Source organism: Hyalella azteca, unplaced genomic scaffold (assembly GCF_000764305.2).
Source record: "Hyalella azteca isolate HAZT.00-mixed unplaced genomic scaffold, Hazt_2.0.2 contig1645, whole genome shotgun sequence".
In the NCBI taxonomy this organism is placed as follows: Eukaryota; Metazoa; Arthropoda; class Malacostraca; order Amphipoda; family Hyalellidae; genus Hyalella; species Hyalella azteca.
The window spans coordinates 235,310-255,393 of record NW_025931949.1 but is presented as its reverse complement, the minus strand read 5'-3'; the positions used below and the strand labels follow the sequence as shown (position 1 = coordinate 255,393).

General features: G+C 38.0%; 1 protein-coding gene across 1 annotated transcript in view; it reads right to left on the bottom strand.

Moving 5' to 3' along the window:
- LOC108669448 (dystrophin) overlaps window positions 1-18,159 on the bottom strand; it is a 402,745-nt gene extending 384,586 nt beyond the window's left edge. The window contains exons 1-14 of the mRNA XM_047883400.1: window positions 17,737-18,159; window positions 9,223-9,377; window positions 8,356-8,526; window positions 8,145-8,234; window positions 7,589-7,787; window positions 6,568-6,692; window positions 6,086-6,319; window positions 5,639-5,820; window positions 5,067-5,338; window positions 4,444-4,646; window positions 3,988-4,170; window positions 2,540-2,710; window positions 652-972; window positions 246-364 (exon numbers count right to left, since the gene is read on the bottom strand). Coding sequence (XP_047739356.1) covers window positions 246-364; window positions 652-972; window positions 2,540-2,710; window positions 3,988-4,170; window positions 4,444-4,646; window positions 5,067-5,338; window positions 5,639-5,820; window positions 6,086-6,319; window positions 6,568-6,692; window positions 7,589-7,787; window positions 8,145-8,234; window positions 8,356-8,526; window positions 9,223-9,377; window positions 17,737-18,073 — 2,762 coding nt within the window. The 5' untranslated portion in view covers window positions 18,074-18,159. The remainder of the gene's footprint in view (window positions 1-245; window positions 365-651; window positions 973-2,539; window positions 2,711-3,987; window positions 4,171-4,443; window positions 4,647-5,066; window positions 5,339-5,638; window positions 5,821-6,085; window positions 6,320-6,567; window positions 6,693-7,588; window positions 7,788-8,144; window positions 8,235-8,355; window positions 8,527-9,222; window positions 9,378-17,736) is intronic.
- Window positions 18,160-20,084: the final 1,925 nt, after the last annotated feature.

The window sequence follows — 20,084 nt, the reverse complement described above, 5'->3', positions numbered from 1 at the left end:
CTAAGAGAATCAAGTACCGTAAAACGGGGTGACTCGGACTTTTTTGGAGCTTAACTTTTTGTTATATATAGTAAATATATAAAACATATCTCTTTATTGCATTTATAGGTTATCTCATGATACTTCAAGCGCCATCAACACAATTTTTCTAAGGCAACAACTTTTAGAGTTAGGGTTTTTTTTCCTAAATGACAAGACGGTCCACAAGTCACCCCGTATACGTAATATAATTATGAAATATGAACCGTATTCTGCGCAGCATGTTCTGCACGGCGAGCCACTGAGCCACCAGCTGCTGTTGTTCTCTGCTGCGGTCACCAGCTTCACCCCTGACTCGGCGATAAGACTTTTCCAGTCCAGACAACTGTTGAGACGGTAAAATACCAGACATAAGCTCTAGTTTATTCCTCACTGCATTCTTCAACAATCAGTTCAGTATCTGACCTCAACTTTTTTCAGATAAAGATAAAAATTATTACCGTTACCCGTCTTCAAAATTCTTTAGAAATAAGTACTTTAACTTATTTATCATGAAGCCTGACGAGGAGCTTTACTTTACCAGTTCTCTAGGATCAAATGAGCACCACTTTGCAAACATGAAAAAATACGGTATATGATCATCTTGAACTCAAAAAAGTCAGTGAGTCTCACTTCTCGGATGACACTTCGCTGAAGATCTTCGCGCTGCTCGTCGTTCTTGTTGAGGGTAGAAGATGGCTGGAGTTTCTCCTCAATTTTCTCTAGGCACCGAATTACTGCAGATACATCTGAAGGCTCAGATGATCCAGACCGAGGTTCCGCTTCAATCTTGTCTGTTTCTGAATTATATTGATCATCTTCCACCTCATGAAGGGATACTATTTCCATGGGCAGAGGGCTGTCTACACTTGATCCGCACGAAGGAGAGTCTACTCTCACCGTTCCTGGTTCCAACTTGGGCCGTTTACTGTGACCTCCGGTGTCCAGAGATTCCTGTGATCAAATGCAATTTTCATGAGTAAATTGTAAATTTAAGTGTGATCTGCGAATGAAGTAAAATATTAATTTTTCCTTGTGATTGACATAGTTTTGATGCATGAAAGATGATAAAAGGATGCTGTGAAAAGAGAAGCAACCTTTACAGACGAGACATTTTCTGATTACTGTGCAAGATATTTAGCAAAAATGGCACCGGTGGCACTTATTTAGCATCATGATAGGAACTGTAAAAGAAATTGGACAATGAAAGTGTTTGCCATTTGCACCGACAACGCCACCATCCACAGAAGTGACAGAACAAATGATGGGATGAATTAAAACTAAAAAACTCTATTTAATCCTATGCCCTCCACTGAAATTTATTTTCGGAGAGCACTCATCTCAAACCTCTGCATCAGTCAGCCAGCCAGGCACCTCATAGTAATATATACTTGAAATGTGGCCGTAACAATACTCAGAAAACTACAACATTTTCAGTTGAACTGAAAGATACACTGTCTTTTGCATGCGGCGACCACGGTTCAATTCCCACTCAAGACAAATTATTTCGTGAAGCTCAGTACTTCATCATATTCAGTTGGAATGTTTGATGAAAGAGAACCTAACTTGTCCCAGGTGTTGTTGAAAAAATAAAAATGGTTCAGGCGGATGAGCGAGCACTACCTAAACTGGCCTTAGTGTCCTAAAAAACTGACCTATCACCCGTCCCACCACCCAAGCTGCACCACCACGATAGTGAACACACGCCAAATTTTTTTCATCCTCCTCCACCCTTCCAGCCTACACATGCTGCTCGAAATTGTACTCTATCGAAGATTGTTCCATCAGACAAAAACACAATCACTGCAATTCATTTCTCATCACACGCAATTAGTACTCATTTCTTCAGAATGATCCTAATTATTATATTTCTTTCACTCTCATATGCCTCGCATTCCATCATCAGGTTCACCAGTTTTCGTCCCACCATCATATCGCAAATAACACATCTTGTCTTGTTTCATCCTATTTTATGTACGTTCGTTCATACTCAGCACCACCGCTTTCTCACCTAGCAGAGGGTCCTCACCTCTGCAAACTTCAGATAAATAGAATAAATAATGCTCCTTTAATGCAGCCCGATATTGCCAAAATATTTCACTTTTAATACTGTAGTCAAATTAACAAGAAATGGCAGATTAAATGCAAAGGAATAAAATTTTGTATAATCTCATTCCTTTTTTATTAGTCCTCATCATAAAATTTGCAATATGTTCAAGTATCCACAATCACTAACGATATCTCTATTCGTTTATGAAAAAATATGATCACAAGAAACCAGACATTGACAGAAATAGAATAAAACAAAAAATAGAGTTTTATAAAACACACGATTTATAAAAAGTTCATCATCTGGATTACTATATACATATACACCATATAAATATGTATATGAGCGTAAAATTTGTAGAATGAGGTTCTATCAATAATTGCCATGTAAGGTGCATACGAACAACATATGCATGCATCAAGCACAACAATTAATTATAGATATACTAGCACTTCAGTTATCTATAGTGACCTGAGATGAGACGCTTTTGGTAGTGATGACCCTGGTGATGATGGTAGAGCCGTGAGCAGTCTTGGCAGTAGTTGTGGTGACATCACCACTCACTTCACCAGAGTCTGAGGTGCTGCTTCTCTTGCCGCCTACCAGCACCACGGTGCTGATGTCGATGCCACACTTCGCCAACTGACATCAAGAAAATCATAATTAACTGGCGTCATGTCGAACTCAATAATTCAAGAGAATTTCTCGCATTTTATTTAAAACTTCTTAGAGGGTAATAGACTAATAGACAAAACTTCCAATTTAGCAGAAAGATATAAATAAATTGTTACCTTCCGCATTCGAAATATGTTTACCTATGACTAATTGCATTTAAATCCAATTCAAATGTACAGAATTTGTGATACTTGATAGAGATTACTTTTAGCATGTGCATTTCAACACTACCGTAGTTCAAGACTCAAGAGCAAGTACAAGAGAACTTCTCTAATGTAAAATCGAGAAAAAAGGTCAACCCATTTTCTCAGTGCATGAATTTTTATGAAAAATGCGGTTCGAGGTTTTAAAGCAGCATTCATAAGCTGCAATTACAAGTCTCCCTGTCGGAGACAACTCGACTGATTTGGAATACAATAAAACATAAAAGATTATTACACGGGGCCGGTATCGAGAGTTCCAATGCCGAGACAACCCGTTTACCAGGGTGACCGCTTCATTATTTATCTGAATATAATTGTCATAAAGTTTAACATAGTTTTCTACGCTCCAATGATGACGAGCAAGCAGTCTCATTTCTACCAAATTATTATGTTTTCTGCGCTTTAATGATTGAATGAAGGCAGTTTCGTCTTTCCGGAATTTACCCTTTGTTTTTCGCACCATTATGATAGAAAGAAGGAAGCAAATTAGGGCTGAGCTTACCCTTGTTTCCCGCACCATTATGATAGATGAGAGCAAGTATAAACATCAGTGCTGAATTTACCCTTGTATTCCGTGCCATTATGATAGAAAGAAAGAAGCAAATTAGGGCTGAGTTTACCTTTGTTTCCCGCACCATAATGATAGATGAGAGTAATTATACACATCAGTGCCGAGTTTACCCTTGTATTCCGCGCCATATTGGTAGAAAGAAGCAAATTTGGGCTAAGCTTACCCTTGTTTCCCGCAAAATAATGATAGATGAGAGCAAGTATAAACATCAGTGCTGAGTTTACCCTTGTTTTCTGCGTCTCAATGATGGAGAGAAGGAAGCAAATTAAGGCTGAGTTTACCCTTGTTTCCCGCACCATAATGATACGGTATATGAAAATAAGTATACACATCAGTGCTGAGTTTACCCTTGTTTTCTGCGTCTCAATGATGGAGAGAAGGAAGCAAATTAAGGCTGAGTTTACCCTTGTTTCCCGCACCATAATGATACGGTATATGAAAATAAGTATACACATCAGTGCTGAGTTTACCCTTGTTTTCTGCGCCTCAATGATGGAGAGAAGGCAGTCCCATCGGTCCTGGATGTTCTCAAGGGTGCGCGGCAACTCAGTATGAGCAGCGCTGTGCAGAGGAACGCCTGAGAGCACGACGCTGCACTGATCGTGGAGACCTGACAGCTGCTCGTGACGAACCTCCAGCTCGCACTGCAGCTCCTGCTCCCACAAACACACACAATGTAAAATCAAACAAAAATAAGAATAACCGACAAAAGTAAAACATTAAATGCGTTTTCGAATAAAAACAAACGTGCATTTTGGTAGCTATGAGATTAGAGGGCAAATATACTGAAGACATTTATCCTGTATTTTCACTGTCATTAACAACAGAGCCATGCTTTTTCGTTCTAAGTCTGCCAACAGCCCCCGTATTTAACACCCATTTATTGCAAGAAAACCAGAATAATTGAGTGGAGTTCAGACATGGACCTGCAGCATGGAAGCCTGGGAGAGAATATGCTGCTGGTTTGTGGAAGGATTGCTCTCAATATGTCGCAACTGCGCTTCCTTGCCGTCCAGCCAGAGCGTGAGCTGCCTCACGCCCTCCTCCAGCTGCCCCCAGTGAAGTGCTAAGGCCTGCAGCGTCGCCCACTGCTGCTCAGACCACTTGCACACGTGGCCCCACCGCTCACCTGATAATCAGTTCCTAATTAATCTCAAAATATTAGGCACAGTATTTGTGTACTCACACAGTAAAAAAGCACTGCGACATACCGTACCTATCTCATTGAGGTCACAACATGAGCCGTTGAATAGAATAAAATTCCATCCAAAAGGAATATATATTGTTAAGTTTTAAAATAAATTTATAGGAATGAATGATTAAAGACATTATAAAAAGTAAAGGGAGCAGGAACAGAGAAGTTGCTTGAAATTCTGTGGGAAAACAACTATTAAAACCAGCAGTATGCGAAATCAATACCATGCAAACAAAGAATTTCCCATAAACTCAAACTTACGGTATCTATCCCTGCCCTAAGTTAAGCGACATTAGAATATCAATAATTACGCATTTCGAGATAATATTTCAAGCAGGCACATTAATAACTAACCTAAAGCCGTTAGTTCGTCTTCGAGCTGAGCATAAGCAGCATCTGAAGCAGGATCATCGACGACGACCACCATGTTACTGAGTGAGCTGACCGTGCTCTGTTCGTTCTCCAGGTCTCGCTGCAGCTGTCGGTGCTGCTCCAGCTGTTGCTTCACCTCCATCAGGCTGCTGCCCACGGGACTCATGGCAGCTATGCGCTCCTCAGTGGAGCTTAGCCAACTCTTCAGGGACATGAGCTCCTCCTGCTGGTGCTTCATCAACTTCACGTGCAGCCTGGAGGAGCCTCTTTTAAGTTAAAACGTGCCTCTTTTTAAGTTAAAATGTGCCTCTTTTTAAGTTAAAACCGTGCCTCTTTTTAAGTTAAAATGTGCATGTCGGAAGATAGAGGCAGTGCTAATTCTTCGTGGAAAATCAACATGTTGATAAGCTCATCCCGTCACAGGCCTAGTGAGCATTACTGAATAAAGAATAGTATACGGCCAATGCATGATTATTAAATTATTATCATCATTTGAAATACACCGTAACTCTACTACGGGAATCACACACAAGAGATAATTAAGAAGAACTCACTTTGACTGCCTATCCATTGCTTTGACTCTAAGGCCCTCCCAGCGAGCGTTAAGGAGCCTCATCTGCTGCTTGATTTCTTCTCCCTCTTCTCCTTGAGCAAGACCTTCCTTCACCAGACGACTGCCTTCCTTCAGCACCTCGCCCACGCCGCTCTGACGTCCCGTCAGCTCCAGCATTACAGCCTGGCATGTACAAACACCATTAATGTTGGAGGTAATAACGCCCTTGAAAATTACTGTATAGGTCATGATTAAAAAAAGGAAAAAATAAGAAGAAACAAGTAAACACGAGAAGGAAAAAATAAAAAGGAACAAACAAACAACGAAAAACTGGAGCTATGGATAAAATCTGTTAGTATCAATATTCCATGAGCACGACTCAATCAAGTCGGTATTTACATCCAGTAGTAGTATAACAAAAGAAACCCCAACTTTTCTGACGAAATACCTCTAAATCGTGAAACTGCTCCTTCAATACAAGCGTGGTGTCTCCGATCTCGGGCATTGCATCCATGCGTTCCTCGGCCCCCAGCAGCCAGACGAGTACCTCCTCCAAGCAACGCAGGTATGCGGCAAGGCAAGTGGATACCAACGACGCAGGGCGCTCCATGCCACTGCTCTTACTGGGTGACCGCATGGTGGTCTTAAGATTGTTTCCTTCACCTCCTCCTTGAGTTTCAGTCTATGGTAACAAAGAAGGTCTTCAAATCAAATCAATTGATAACAATTAGGAGGTCAAGAACAGAGCAGATAATATGCAACACAGGAATTACCGATTACTAACAATATTGCAGAGCATACAAGTGTTAACTACCAGACCATCGAACAAAAGTTGAAGATAAAAACCGTCAATGATTTTTATATTCATTCCTCGGTTAATGACTGAGACACAACATCATCAATTTTGAACAGCACGGTATTAGAACAGACAAGAGATGAATCAGGTGAAGTTTCCTCGAGGTGTTGGAGTGAGACTCGGTCAGGTGGCAGGGCTTGGAAGAGGCACATCACGTACATCATCACAGACTTCTTGTCAGGAACCTGAGTGTGCACGTCTGCAAAAACAATCATTATAGTAAAATTATATCATCAACTATAATACTACTTAAAGAAGTTAAAATAGTTTCAAAAGGCACAAATGATTAAAATTATGCAATTTTTTCTCAAACAGGTTCATTGATGCAAGTAGAAATGACTAAAACAGTTAACATCAACCAAGAGACCTTCATCAAACATTGAGCATTCTAGCTTTTACTTATCAGTCAACAGGGGTAAAAATTTTCATGTAATAAAACAAAATGCGCACGTCGTTATTAATATTGAATTAACATGGAAATAAAATTCATCAGTAGTAAATAATAATGCACATACATGTTAATCACTTATGAAGTTGCATAATGTAATTTCCACACTAGGTATATCTAGGTATAATAATAGGATAAACATCTTTCATCTATGATGACTGCACACATTAAATCCTCAGAAACAAGCAGAGATTAGTCCATATTAAATTGTACAAATGTATTATAACGACTCTGTGAGAATACGTATTTGATCTACATCAACCACCAAAATAACAACTACAGGAGCTAATAAAACTTCCTTACATTGGTATGGCAAGAAATTTTGAGAATAGGACACTCATTTTTAGTCATGTAATTGTCCCAGGTGTAATAATAATGCATAAAGATATTTCTGGTCAGTATTTCCAACAAATTTGAGTAAAGTATCATGCACTTACAGATATTAAATCTCCATAACAACAACAAAAAAACGGTTTCCTTAAACTTTTAGCAAAAACACTTGATATCTAATCCTCTAAATAGATAATGATTTGTCTGATTGGAACGAGATTTTTTTGCAGGGTACTCTATGTACGAAAACAGAAACTTGATCAGAAACGAGGCAACATTTCAAAGAAGAATATAGGTATAGAGTTTTATAGACGGACCTTCAGGATCAAGTAGCTTATTGATGCCCAAATGTTCATGGGCAAGATTGAAGGCGTGTTGGAGGCGAGCAAAAGGCACTTTGTTAGCCAGTGAAGCCCACTCAAAAAGCTCCGGGCGGTGCTTATGCAGCAGAGCATTGAAGGCAAGTCCATCACTCCAGCTGCTGCTGAAATTTCGTACGTCCACGCCAGCATAGCCCTGCATTTGAAATAATTATGTTGAAAAACTGTAGGGTAAGTAACTACTATACGTATATATGGATGAAAAATAACAAATAAAATAACTTGATGATGCAAAAAACATCAAAAATACAGCACTTACTGAATCATAAAACCATGTAAACAAATATTAACCCACTCATTAACACAAGAACTTTACAGTGTGATGTAATTTGGAAGCACATACAAAATTATTATTTTAATCTCATTACAAGTATAAATGCTTTGGATAACTGCATCTGAGTAACTACAAACATTTTATGCCAAGTCTAGCAATGACAACGGAAAACAAAACATACATAAATATTGAGTTTACCTACAATAATGACTCTTTTACCTTAGTTGTTTGACGGCACCATGCAAGCAAAGTTTTCTCCAGACTTGTTTGCTGAAAGCCAGCCATGACCTCTTTCAATACTCCTTGTACCTGCAACAACATACAAATAATTTAGATTATTTTATAATATAAATAAAAAATTTTTATATTGTTATTTTTTTTAAAGGTTAATTATGATTAAGATTATATTAGCTGAAATAATTCAACTTGCCTGCCAATGCAAGATAATGGTCCACACAAGAGCAAGTGTGATTTTTGGAGATCCATCAACAATGTAGTCAGCTGAGATGTTGACAAGCTTCACATTATAGGAAGCCAGCACATCAAGGGCTCGTCTCACATTGCTTAAGCGGTGGACACGCATGCCTCCTTTTTCTCTAGCCTGAAAATTCAATTGTACAATAATTATTGCTTGGATCTAAACCTTGGAAAGTTTAGGTAAGACCATTTTTAAAATTATGTATTCAAAATAACAATCGAGTTTATTAATGGGTGCAAGTCTTTCTCAATATACTACCATAGATCTACATATAAATAGGAACTGAAAAGTCAAATATCAGGTTTCCAAGGGACATTTAAATGTACCTTGGAAACCTGATATTTGACTTTTCAGTTCCTATCAAGAGCCTAATTTGCCGAATAGAGAAAAACAATAAGAAAATTGTCAATAAGAAATACTCTCTGGTCTTCAATGAAACCTGCATTAAAGAAAATCTTCTGCCAAACTACACCAATATAAATAGGAATAGATGATTCAGTTCAAGCTTCATATAATTTTATACTGAACAATAATAGATCAATATTGAGCAAATAAGAATGCATTTAACAGTGAATTTATAACTTGAGCTTTAAAAAAAAGCTCAATCCAATATGACTACATCCATATAAATCAATAATAAAAATTTTAAGTAATACACCAATTAATAGGTTGCAAAATCTTACTTCTAAAAATTCATTCCAAATTGATTTGAAATTTTAAATATGTACCTACATCAAGTCATCAAGTGTAGGCAGCTTTTACTGCTCCTAATCGTCCTAAGAACGTTCTGTAGACAAACATAACATGCACTACACTTACATGCTTTGTATCTGTAAGAATCTCAAGAAGAAGCAGAAGTTTGGTGCCATCTCTGAGATCATAGAAGAGATCAGTTACAGTTGATTCATTTCTCTTGCTCAGGTGACTGTTGATCCATTTAGTAAATGTCTTCTTCTGGACATCTTCCCTTTCATCTGCCAAATAAATTTAGAATGTAAATAAACTATACTAGTATATACTATACCGTACCATACAAATATAATTGGTTAGCCTTACAGTTATTTTCACAACAGCTCAGCCATTAGCACAAACTTTAGAGTCAGACTGAAATGCCAGGTCACATTATCCAGAAAACCATGAGACTGAGCAGTCAGCAGCTAGGTAAATGCTTTGTGGTAGTTCTTGGGCCAAATGTGATAGATAAAACTCTTACTGTTTCAATTGAGTAAGAAAAAAATTCAAGAACTACAGATGAAATACACACAACATACAAATCAACAGGAAAAAGCAGTTCTTCTCTGTGGATCATGGGTGGCGGGTGCCCATGCTTGATTTTCCAGTCGCAAGTTTCTGATAGATGTGAATGATTGAAATAGTAAAGCTGCTGGCATCCTAGTTAAATTTGAATATTAAATCAATCATATGGTTTGATTAAAATTTAGATAGGGTACATTTTGAATTTGTCTAGAAAAATTGTGTGGTTGGGCCTAGCAATTTCATTCATTCCATAATGAATGAACAGCTACAGTTTTGGACAGTGCTTTTCAGATAGTGAATACCTATTTTCCACAGCTGACAATGCTGTTCATATGAAATTTCCTCTGTTTTTTATAGGATTAAAAAATATGACAGTTATCATTTACAGTTAAAGAAGATGTACAAAATCGAATGATTTGCAACAAAATATAAAGCAAATTGATTGAGGGCCAGGGCCGGCCAACCAAACCTGCAATTTGAAAGTTCGAAGTAACTTAGTCCTTAATTTTAAATTAAATTATTTTGCTAAACTTTGTTTTATTGCGTAGATCGGCCACTCTAATGTTATTAGTACCGGTAACAATGCTCGAACAATTTATATTGAAAATTCTTCCAGGCACACAAGAATTGCAGCGATATCACACCAAAACTAATATCTGTAACGAAAATATTGATATTATAGCAAAATTATACCATAGGGCATTTAAAATCAGCAACAACTGTTACACGACAGTAAAAACGACGCAACAACGGAACCAGGGCTACAGGTTGTTGCGGTACACAGTTGACGGCCGAACTCCCACCTATCTTCTGCGTTCACGCAAGAACGTTGCGTAAACAATCGAATAAAATTATTCTAAATATAGATAAAATAAAATATTGTATAAACAGAAGGGAATAAAAAATTTGTGTATAGTTTGAAACCGTTTCACCGCAAAAATATAGGATAGGGCCGATAGGCAATACAACTCCTTCCGTAGTTTAGAATGCTTCGGCACTCAACACTGCACCCAAAGCTCGCTAGCTGTCATCCTGTTGCTACCGCAATATAAATATTATTTCCTCATTATTAATTCAAATAATCAAGCCGAACCTTTGAATATTCCTTCCATGCTCAATGGAACTGCATAGTTACTTAAAAAGACAATTCACACACAGAGCAGCAGCACGAGAACGACGCACGACCTCCCTTAACAGAACATTTGAACACACTGACTTTTTAAGGAGTGATGAAGTCAACTTGGACTAGACGACCTAAACTCCTGAACTTATGGACAGAGAAAAACACCCTGCACTGTTTATCATAAAAACACGAAAATAACACTTTTCTAAGATTCAATTTCAAATTAAATTAAGACTGAATAAAATAAAACAAATGCAAAATTTTATACGAATCATACTCATAACAAACGATCATTCTGCAATATGCTTTATTGCTTTAGTTGAAGCGGTTCATGTATTGATGAACGCATTTAGGAGTGCCGAGTATAGCCAGCACCAATTGGTTGACGGAGATGATGTTAGAAAAACTCCGTCCAATTTATGAGATCATTCTCCCTTTAGCAACTATCACTTTCCGTTCACAGACCAAATCCTTTACGAGACAATGATAGCCTTAGCTGCTGTATGCAGCTATAACCTTAACTGCTGGGTATAAGAACTGCTGTATACCCAAAACTGCACACTAGTGTTCCGCAACTATTTCCTTTCACAAGTTACAAATTACAATTAAGTACGTTAAATAAAAACAACCGGACGTATATTGATCAACAAGTTCAAGTACTAATAAAGATTCAAGATTGTGTAGTAAAGTAAACTCGTGTGGGCGTGAAAATAGTTGCAGTAATTTTTTGCAAGCGTTTTCCGTGTTTGCAAAACCTTGATTGAGCATGATGTTCCGATCATCTATCGTGATTTCGTTGTTGCCACCAGGAACATACCAAGATGTGGGTGATCGTAAGAGGCAAGTGCTTAAAAGTTTAGAGCACCTAAATTAAAGCCTATCGTTGCTGGTTCGATCCCAGGTAGCTCAAAGAAAATCTTGTTGCAATCGGTTTAGGAGACATGATAAAGCAGAACAGCAAGAGCGGTTTGGAGTGAGTCGCGGGTTCAAACTTTTCGGCAGGCGGCAAAAATTCTGCAATATGCAGGATCGGCGTAAGGCCCAATTTTTCGAAACACTATTACTGAAATGCCCGCTCACAATTCCTAAACAGTAAGAATAATTGCTATTCACAACAATTTAATTGATCTCTTTTGCCCATTACAGGAATAATTAGTTTCACTGAGAAAATATAGCCGGAGACAGCACAAGATGAAAATGATTAGTAGCTCGATGCATTATCATCTCGATACATAATCGCACAACCGTTGTACCACAGTCCACAGTAAAATGATTAGTTAAGAAGTGAATATATTAAAGAAAAGAAAATGAGAGATCCTTGTGCCAGAAAAAAGTTCTGTTCGTGCGTCCATCGCAAAAAAAATACATACAGCATAAATAGTTACAGCAGTATAGCAGGATAACTGAAATGGATAAATTCATAAAATGCTGTACTTCAAAATATAGTGCATCCTGTATTTAAATAAACTCACTTTTCAGTTTTCTTCTGATAAGCGTAGTGCACCTAGTAGATGAGCTGTAATGCTCCTCCATGACCACCCTGCTGTTCAATATTATCTCGCCCAACGCAGGGGCAGAGAGAACAGACCGTGACACGGCTTTTGACGTATCAACGTAACATGGCAGTTCATCGTTTCCCTCTTTCCTGCCAACCTCACCAATTTCTATAACAGCTTCAGTCCTCATCAAGGTAGGAACTTCCATGCTTTTTGTCTAATAGCGACTCATCATTCACTTTCGTCTAGTTTCATAAGAAGGCATCGTGATATATATACGTATATATATACGTATTAAGCGCTCGGTTTTAATAGCCAAACATCTTCGTGTAACTAGTTTTTTTTGTTAGAATTTTCTGAACAAGTTAGAGATAATTGTGTTTAAATCCAAAGAGAAGTACTTCTCATACAATGCTACACCAGGAAATTGTTTTAAATTGCGACGGCTTATCGAAACTATCCCCATTTTTCCAACGGCAGACGTTTTTATGTTAATTCTGACAACATAAAAAATATATAAACAGATTGTCGCGCTGATAACGAATTTCTCTAAACAATACTGAATCATCTCAAATAGCTTCAACGAATCTACGAGTTGGGCCAGCGTAACCTTCAGCCTACGATATACGTTGAGCCAACAATATAGTTTTTTAATAATTTGCAAAACCGGCAAATTCCTGCGACAAACATGCTAAATAAACGCTAGGGGCGAGGTTTGTGAAGAATTTCCGTTTACTGAAGAGGTTCATTTCAATCAGCCTCACTGTTAGGCGGCCTCCTAAGCGGCCAGATTCAAGAAAAACAGAGCGTCTCTGTCAGCGAATGCGTAGTTAAACCACAGATGTCAATGTAAAGAGCATTATAACTATCACATAATTTCAAGCATTCCACAGTAAGAGAACGTGATGCATCTCTATTCGGCGTGCTGCATGACATGATGACAGACCAAAGCATTTCAGATGAGACTCAAAATTAGGCCAGAAATATTCAGATTTAATTTGAGAACTAATTAGGTAAATAAATCTTTCCCCGTATTAATTTTGGTGATAGTGCCGTATTTATTATATTGGTGAAATGATTTTTGAGTAAAGAAATGTTGATATAGTACCTAGTGGGTACTGGATAGTTCCACCTCAGCAGAGAAGATGCTCAAACTATCATTTGAGATCTGTGAATTTCATCGCCAGTAATTGTGAAAGAATGCTGAAAATTGGAAGAAATCGCAGTCACTACGCACAAAACTAAGAAACCGACGTTAAAGGTAGTCAGAAGTCAGTAATTCCACGGGCAAGTTAGTCACCGTTTGTGAAAGTAACATTATACTTAGTGAAGTTCCAGGGCCCCAGGGGACACGGAGGAGACCATACCTTTGCACAAAGTTTCATAGTCATAATCCGAGACAATAATAAAAAAAATTAACCGGAATTCGAATTTTTTTTTTCGAAGTTTTTCGTCCACCTCCACAGAATAACACACGATCCAAATGAATACACTCTTTAGAAATATTATGCAAATTCACAATTTTTCATCATTTCCTCAGGTTAAAGCAAGAGAATACCTATCGATGATAACGATAAAATTTTCATATATATATATTATAACACGAACAGCGAACATCCAAGTTCCAACCACTGCCTATAACATGTTTCACATTTGGGCAGGATGAGCAGCACTAGGCAGCAGGTCGGCCTGGGTACGATCGCCAGACAACTGAGACTGAGAGCATCTGTCTGCATCTCTGTTGCCACACAGTATTTGCTAGCCGTACAGCTGCACATAGTCGCTTCTCTTGTTTCCTAAACTATGGCGATGTGGCCGCAATCTGTGAGAATAACTTGTAATGCACGCTCACGACTTCATGCAAGTGAAAATATATTCCGCTCATCACGGAAGTAAATGTTTTATTTAATTATGGAATTGTGTGTGTTTGTAGCCTGCAACGAGAAGATATAATGGCTGTTTCTGTACATATCCACGGTACTCATCGTTTCGTGATATTACCACATGAATTAAATTTTATTTTTAATGGTGGGACCCTGTGCAATCGAAAAAAAATAATGAGCAAGGAGTTAGATTTAAGAGTTTGCATGTGACTCCGGCTCCAGGAGGTTTGGATTATATTCAATAAGAAGTTCAATGTTCCTTTAAATTTCAAAACGGTATCCAATTAAACGGGAGTACATTTCGGACACTTTTAAGACCGGACTTACGGCCAATCTCCAAGTTTCAGTAATTCAGCTAATGCAACGTGATGAAGCTTTGCAAACGTGTTCAATACTATCAATAGGACCTAACGGTGATGTTATGGTCGTGATTATTTTTTTCACTTTTGCCTTAGTTTTCGTGTTCTACGGTATTACGGATTGTAGTTCACAGTGAGCCTAATATATTTTGTTTACTACAACACAAATGCGAACGATGCTTTCTATATACATTTCTAACCAACTAACAGTGATGTTTAGGTCATGAACATTCTACTGATTCCGCTTTCGTTCGTGAGTTATATATAAAATATACAGCTATAGTATACTATGGTATAGTATGCGTATACGTACAGGGAAACAACTGTAGGTATCTCGGTGGCCGATTGTCCAATTCGCAGTGAGCCTAAAATAGTTACCAAATTAATTAACGTAGCTCGATGAAACTTTGCACATCCAATTATATATAACCCTGTAACGGTGATGTTTTAGTCGTTGATATTTTGCTTTATTTTGCCTTCGTTTCTGAGACTAAAATGCCTAAAATTTCTTCTATCCTACATTACAGATTTGAACAAAACTTACGGTTAACTTGGAAACGAAGGCAAAATGGAAATAAATGATCACGCTCTCAACATCAACGTTATGGCCTAATAATTTCAGGTGTAAAATTTCATATTTCATATAATATTCAAAATTTCGGTCAAATCAGTCCAGTAGGATACAAGATATATTAGGCTCACTACGAATTTGGGCCCGTATTGCCGTATAACCGGCAAACCAAGTCGAAAAAAATGGTCACGATCTAAACATCACCGTTAGGTTCTATTGAAAACGCATGCAAAGTTTCATGGAGCTGCGTTCACTAGTTAGAAAAATATTTTAGGTTCATTGAACCTTGGAGACCGGCCACAAGTCCGATCGTAATAAAAGGGTCCAAGAGGTTTAGTCTAAGAGGTTTTCAATCTGGAGAAAAATTATATTTAGATTCTATCATATAACATTATCATCATCGGCAACAGGCCATGGGGTTATTTCTTCATTGCCGACGCTTCTATCAATGCAATTCTACAACTAGCTAGAAAGTTATCGCCCGAAAAGCTCAAGTGTCTATAACTAGGGTGCCACTAGACTAGATGTGACTTCAAGGAGTAAATATAATTGTATGCTAATTTGGGAACACCGTGATTCAGTGATAGGTTTCGTAGAATAATATGCTCGTCACGTGCAGGGCTCGCTCATTGTCAAGGGTGCTGGAGGTAAATCTGCCGTCACGAGACCTGAATAATGAATATTACAGCTGCCATTGGATAAGTCGATCGATGATTCGCATCACGTGTTAGTAACGTGGCCTTTTGTGCTATTGCGGCTAAGAACTATTTTCTCATGTATTAATGAGATAGTTTGAAAAAAATTGCGATGACTCGGTGCAAACCGGCATAACTTACCATAATTGATGTTAAGGGCTGTTAAAAGCATACAGTTTAAATGTGGAAAGAAAAAAATTCTTTTAAATTTATGAGAAAATAGCGATCTTAGTACTTCCATTTTCTCTCATTAATAAGGAGCTCGAAGTATTTTCCAGTCATATTCACTAGTTGTTTCAAAGTAAAAATGAATAAATTATCGGAGCTTGCCAATCTATAAAGTGAAACAACTAATCGCACGTATCTTGATCCAACAACTTTATCTTAGTAGCGATGATTGTTACTGTTATCACACAAAACAGCGGCATCAGCCATCAGCGTTATCAGTTACAACTTACAACGCACACAATTATAATTTGTAGAACGAAGTAATTTTGTGATTCATCAAAAAATATTTCGATTTTCACAGAGACATTTTTAAATTTATAAATTTGTGATCTGTATCTATGCTCAGGTGGGACCGTCAGCTATGGAAAGATCGGGTTCCAAAGGCCGGATCCCTTGTGAATCAAGTCACGAAAAGTTCAAGAATCGGCAACAGGCCATGGGCCTATTTCTTCAACGCCGACACTTCTATTCTATTCTATTACTATAATCGAGCGTTGCTCCATGCAGGAAGAGACAGAAAACAACGGATATCAAATTAGGCGTAACAAGTTTTCTTCCAACAAAAAACGACCCAATGGGGGATACTAACAGTAACAAATGATTAATCTGGATCGGAGAGCGGAAGTACTGAAAAACAAACGCCATGGTGTAGAAACTATTAATGTACAATGCTTAATTAGAAATCGTATTATTGTGTAGAATTATTTCCATCACGGCTCATCGCATACAGCTATAGCGTGGTACGGTGGTAGTATTTATGTAAGAGATGTGACTTCTAATACCCTTCATTGTTAGACTACTTTCCAAAGTAATCGGAGCATAAACGTTCGTTGAAAATTATGTCACGCGTAAACGAAATGCGGGACCTTTTATTCACCTTAACCTCAAAGATATTTAATTTATTTTGAATTAAAATATAGCGTTGAACAGGACCTGCATCAACTGAATGATTTCATCGAGAGCGAGCATAAAATAAGGCATTACCAGCGAGTCATATTCGAAATAAATTGATAAATTAGTTACCCGGTTGTAGGCTGACTTCCTACCCAGTTTTCGATGGTGCCATGCGTCAGATAAATGATAATAGCGTTACACAGTATAATTTTATAAATGTTCTGAAGTTATCATAATCATCAATTGCCTTTATGGTTCGCTGTCCTGAATTCATGCAAGAGAAAAAATACAGCTATAGTATACACTATACAGTAACGTACAGGGTGGCCGGAGCAACATTTTTCGCAGTCTAGTGAGTCTACTAAGCGTGACGCCGCATACTTTTTGCGCTAACCTACGTCTTCCAGGGCTTATTCCCCTGCACGTTCGTTCAGTGTCACTCATCCTTAAAACTTGAGTTGACGTGGCAAATGGCGGTAAAATTAGTTAACTCCTGGTACAGAATATACTCTAGAGAAACCATTGTAAAAATTACAGATAGTTTTGTATTCTGTATTGGAAATTTGGAAATAGAGTCTATATTGCTTAGGTGTATTAACATTCCATTATTCTCATTGATAATCCACAGACGGTCACTTCTCCCCAGCCGTTCCCACAGGTATGCTCCATGCTCTACAAGTACCAATCAGTAATCGTGTCACAGAGACCATTAGTATAATACTTCACCAGGAACATGTTAAAAATTAGATTTTGAAGTTTTAAGTGTAATTTTCTACTTCCCGTACTGTTAGGACTAGCCTAAAATCCACGAAGAGGTAGTTTCTTACCTTCTTGTGAACGAACTTCCGATTCCAATTGCGTCCACTCTTGCTCGGCTGAAATGACAGATTCATGTTCCTGTTTCAATTGTTCTTCATTTATAATTGTATCCGAAGCTCCTATGCAACCTTCTACAGCTCTGCCAAGCTGAACTTTGGGAAGTTGAGTAACTTCAGAAACTTGGCGCACCTCAGCAGCGAGCGAAGCGTCTTCACCACCCGAAAGTTCCTCCCTATTGTCTGCCGAGTCACCAGACTCGGGTGGCGGGGAACCGCTGCTTTTATTCTTCCGGTTTTTCCGGCTCCGCTTCTTTCGACTGGACTTGGACTGTGATTTTCTGTCCATGATGGATGAGAAATACCTGAAGCTGGTCACGTCGTAAAAGGTGTTTTAGTTAGCACCCATCTAGAAAAATGATTCTGGTTCGTATTTGCCTACATGTTTTTCTTAGATTAAAATAGTTCACGTTAGTGATCAGCGCTTCTAAGGCACGAAAATTCTCTCTATACATGTACTTCTAACGCTCGGTTCTGGAAATATGTACATTAATAAGCACAGAATTTCACCGGTGGTATAATTATATGTACATATATTTTCTAAATCAGTGAAAGAAATCATGATGTTGAAGTACAGTTTTCTTAAAGTAAAGTCGATGATATTACTCGGAATCAAATGCACGAAAGAAGGAAAATGACGTAAAAGACTGGACTGGTCAATATCACAAGACGCTTTAGCTATGGCACCAATTTCAGGGGAAATCAAGTGATAAAAGCAGTTAAAGAAAGACAACATTTGCATCATTATGCTGCTCTGCATGTGGAAAGTTTGAGCCGACAGTATTAACGACGAATATTCTAACTTTGAATTTCGGGCTAATTTCTTTTTCAGTGGAAAGTAACAAGGAACGGGCGCTTGCAGTTGAAAGAGTTTAAGCTTTGCGCCAGAATGCGACATTAGCTAGACGTACTGAACCAGCCGTATTCAGGGAGCATCTGTTGCCCTCCGCGATTTCATGATATAAATTCGATTATGCTAAAAGTCCCAGCCAGTATTTCACCCACACAATACGTTGATTGACAAAGTTTGTCATCTCCTCAGCTCGAGTTGCAACAATTTCACCAACTGCTTCACCAAAAGCCTCCTCAAACTCTCATTTCTGTTGGAGTTACGTTTCATATTTTTCCACCGAGCGCAGACTTCACTCGATGGCATCACACAACGTAGAAACTTGCGCTATCAGATGAGAAAACACTGTTAAGCTTAATTAGCCAATACCTTCCTCTAGTATACATGCTTTAAGCCGAACTGGGAAAGGAACTGCATTGGCCGTTTATACCATCAGCTAAAACTTTCCTCGAGTATAAGCACATTTAGGCTTCCCACATCGACACCGAAAAAATATTTTAGTAGTCCGGTAGGGACACTGAAATTCGCATAGGTATAAACAATTCGAACTAAATTGCTTCGGTTTATCAATTTACACTTGATATTAGATGTCAACGAACTCTTCAAAAAAGGATCTACAATTCAAAGAATGTGCACATCATGCAACTGTCATTTGCAAAGCGGTTCTAGTATTGATTCTTCAGATGTGAATTATTTTATCGTGATTTCGAGCTCAAGTAAGGCTGATTCAATAAATTAAGTTGACTAATGCAACAAATTTGACGAGCAGCTATATTTCATCAATTTAGGTTCATGTTCATAACAGTTTATTTGCAGTACTAATGGGTTAAAGTCACAAATGTTACGGAATCCTCAATTGCTTTCAGTTTATATTTAAATTTGCATTGTACGAGCGTAAAATGTAACTTTAAAATGTAACCCGATGTTGAAAAAAAGTGAAATTAAAAAATCGTGAAAAAATAAAAAATGATCTAAGTACTAACTGACAATAACACAAGTTTGGTGCAATATAAGTCACAAATAAAGGGACAATTTACGATTATTTCAAAATTTGTCATTAAACAAGATGGTTTGCACAACGTGGCTTTGAGACCATAAGTATAAGTGGAAGAGGCGACTACTTAATGCCTTCAAGTGGCAAGTTCTTCGCCCTTGAGATCATCAGGCGGGCTGCGTTCAAGTACTTGAATTGCCCTCATCTCCTTTGACCGTCCTATAGGATCCCATCCTATAGCCTAACTTCAACATCATGACCACTCTCATGAACCGCGCTGTAACAGGGGTCTGCTCACCTTAGTTGTGTTCTTAGCAGCTAATCTACTTGATAACAGGCTAAGTTACAGATCTTAGATTGTATATGAACTCCAACAAACAGCAAAAAATTAATTATAAAGAAACCATAGTAAATGCTCATGCATTTCATTTTTAATATATTTTGCATTACAACGAC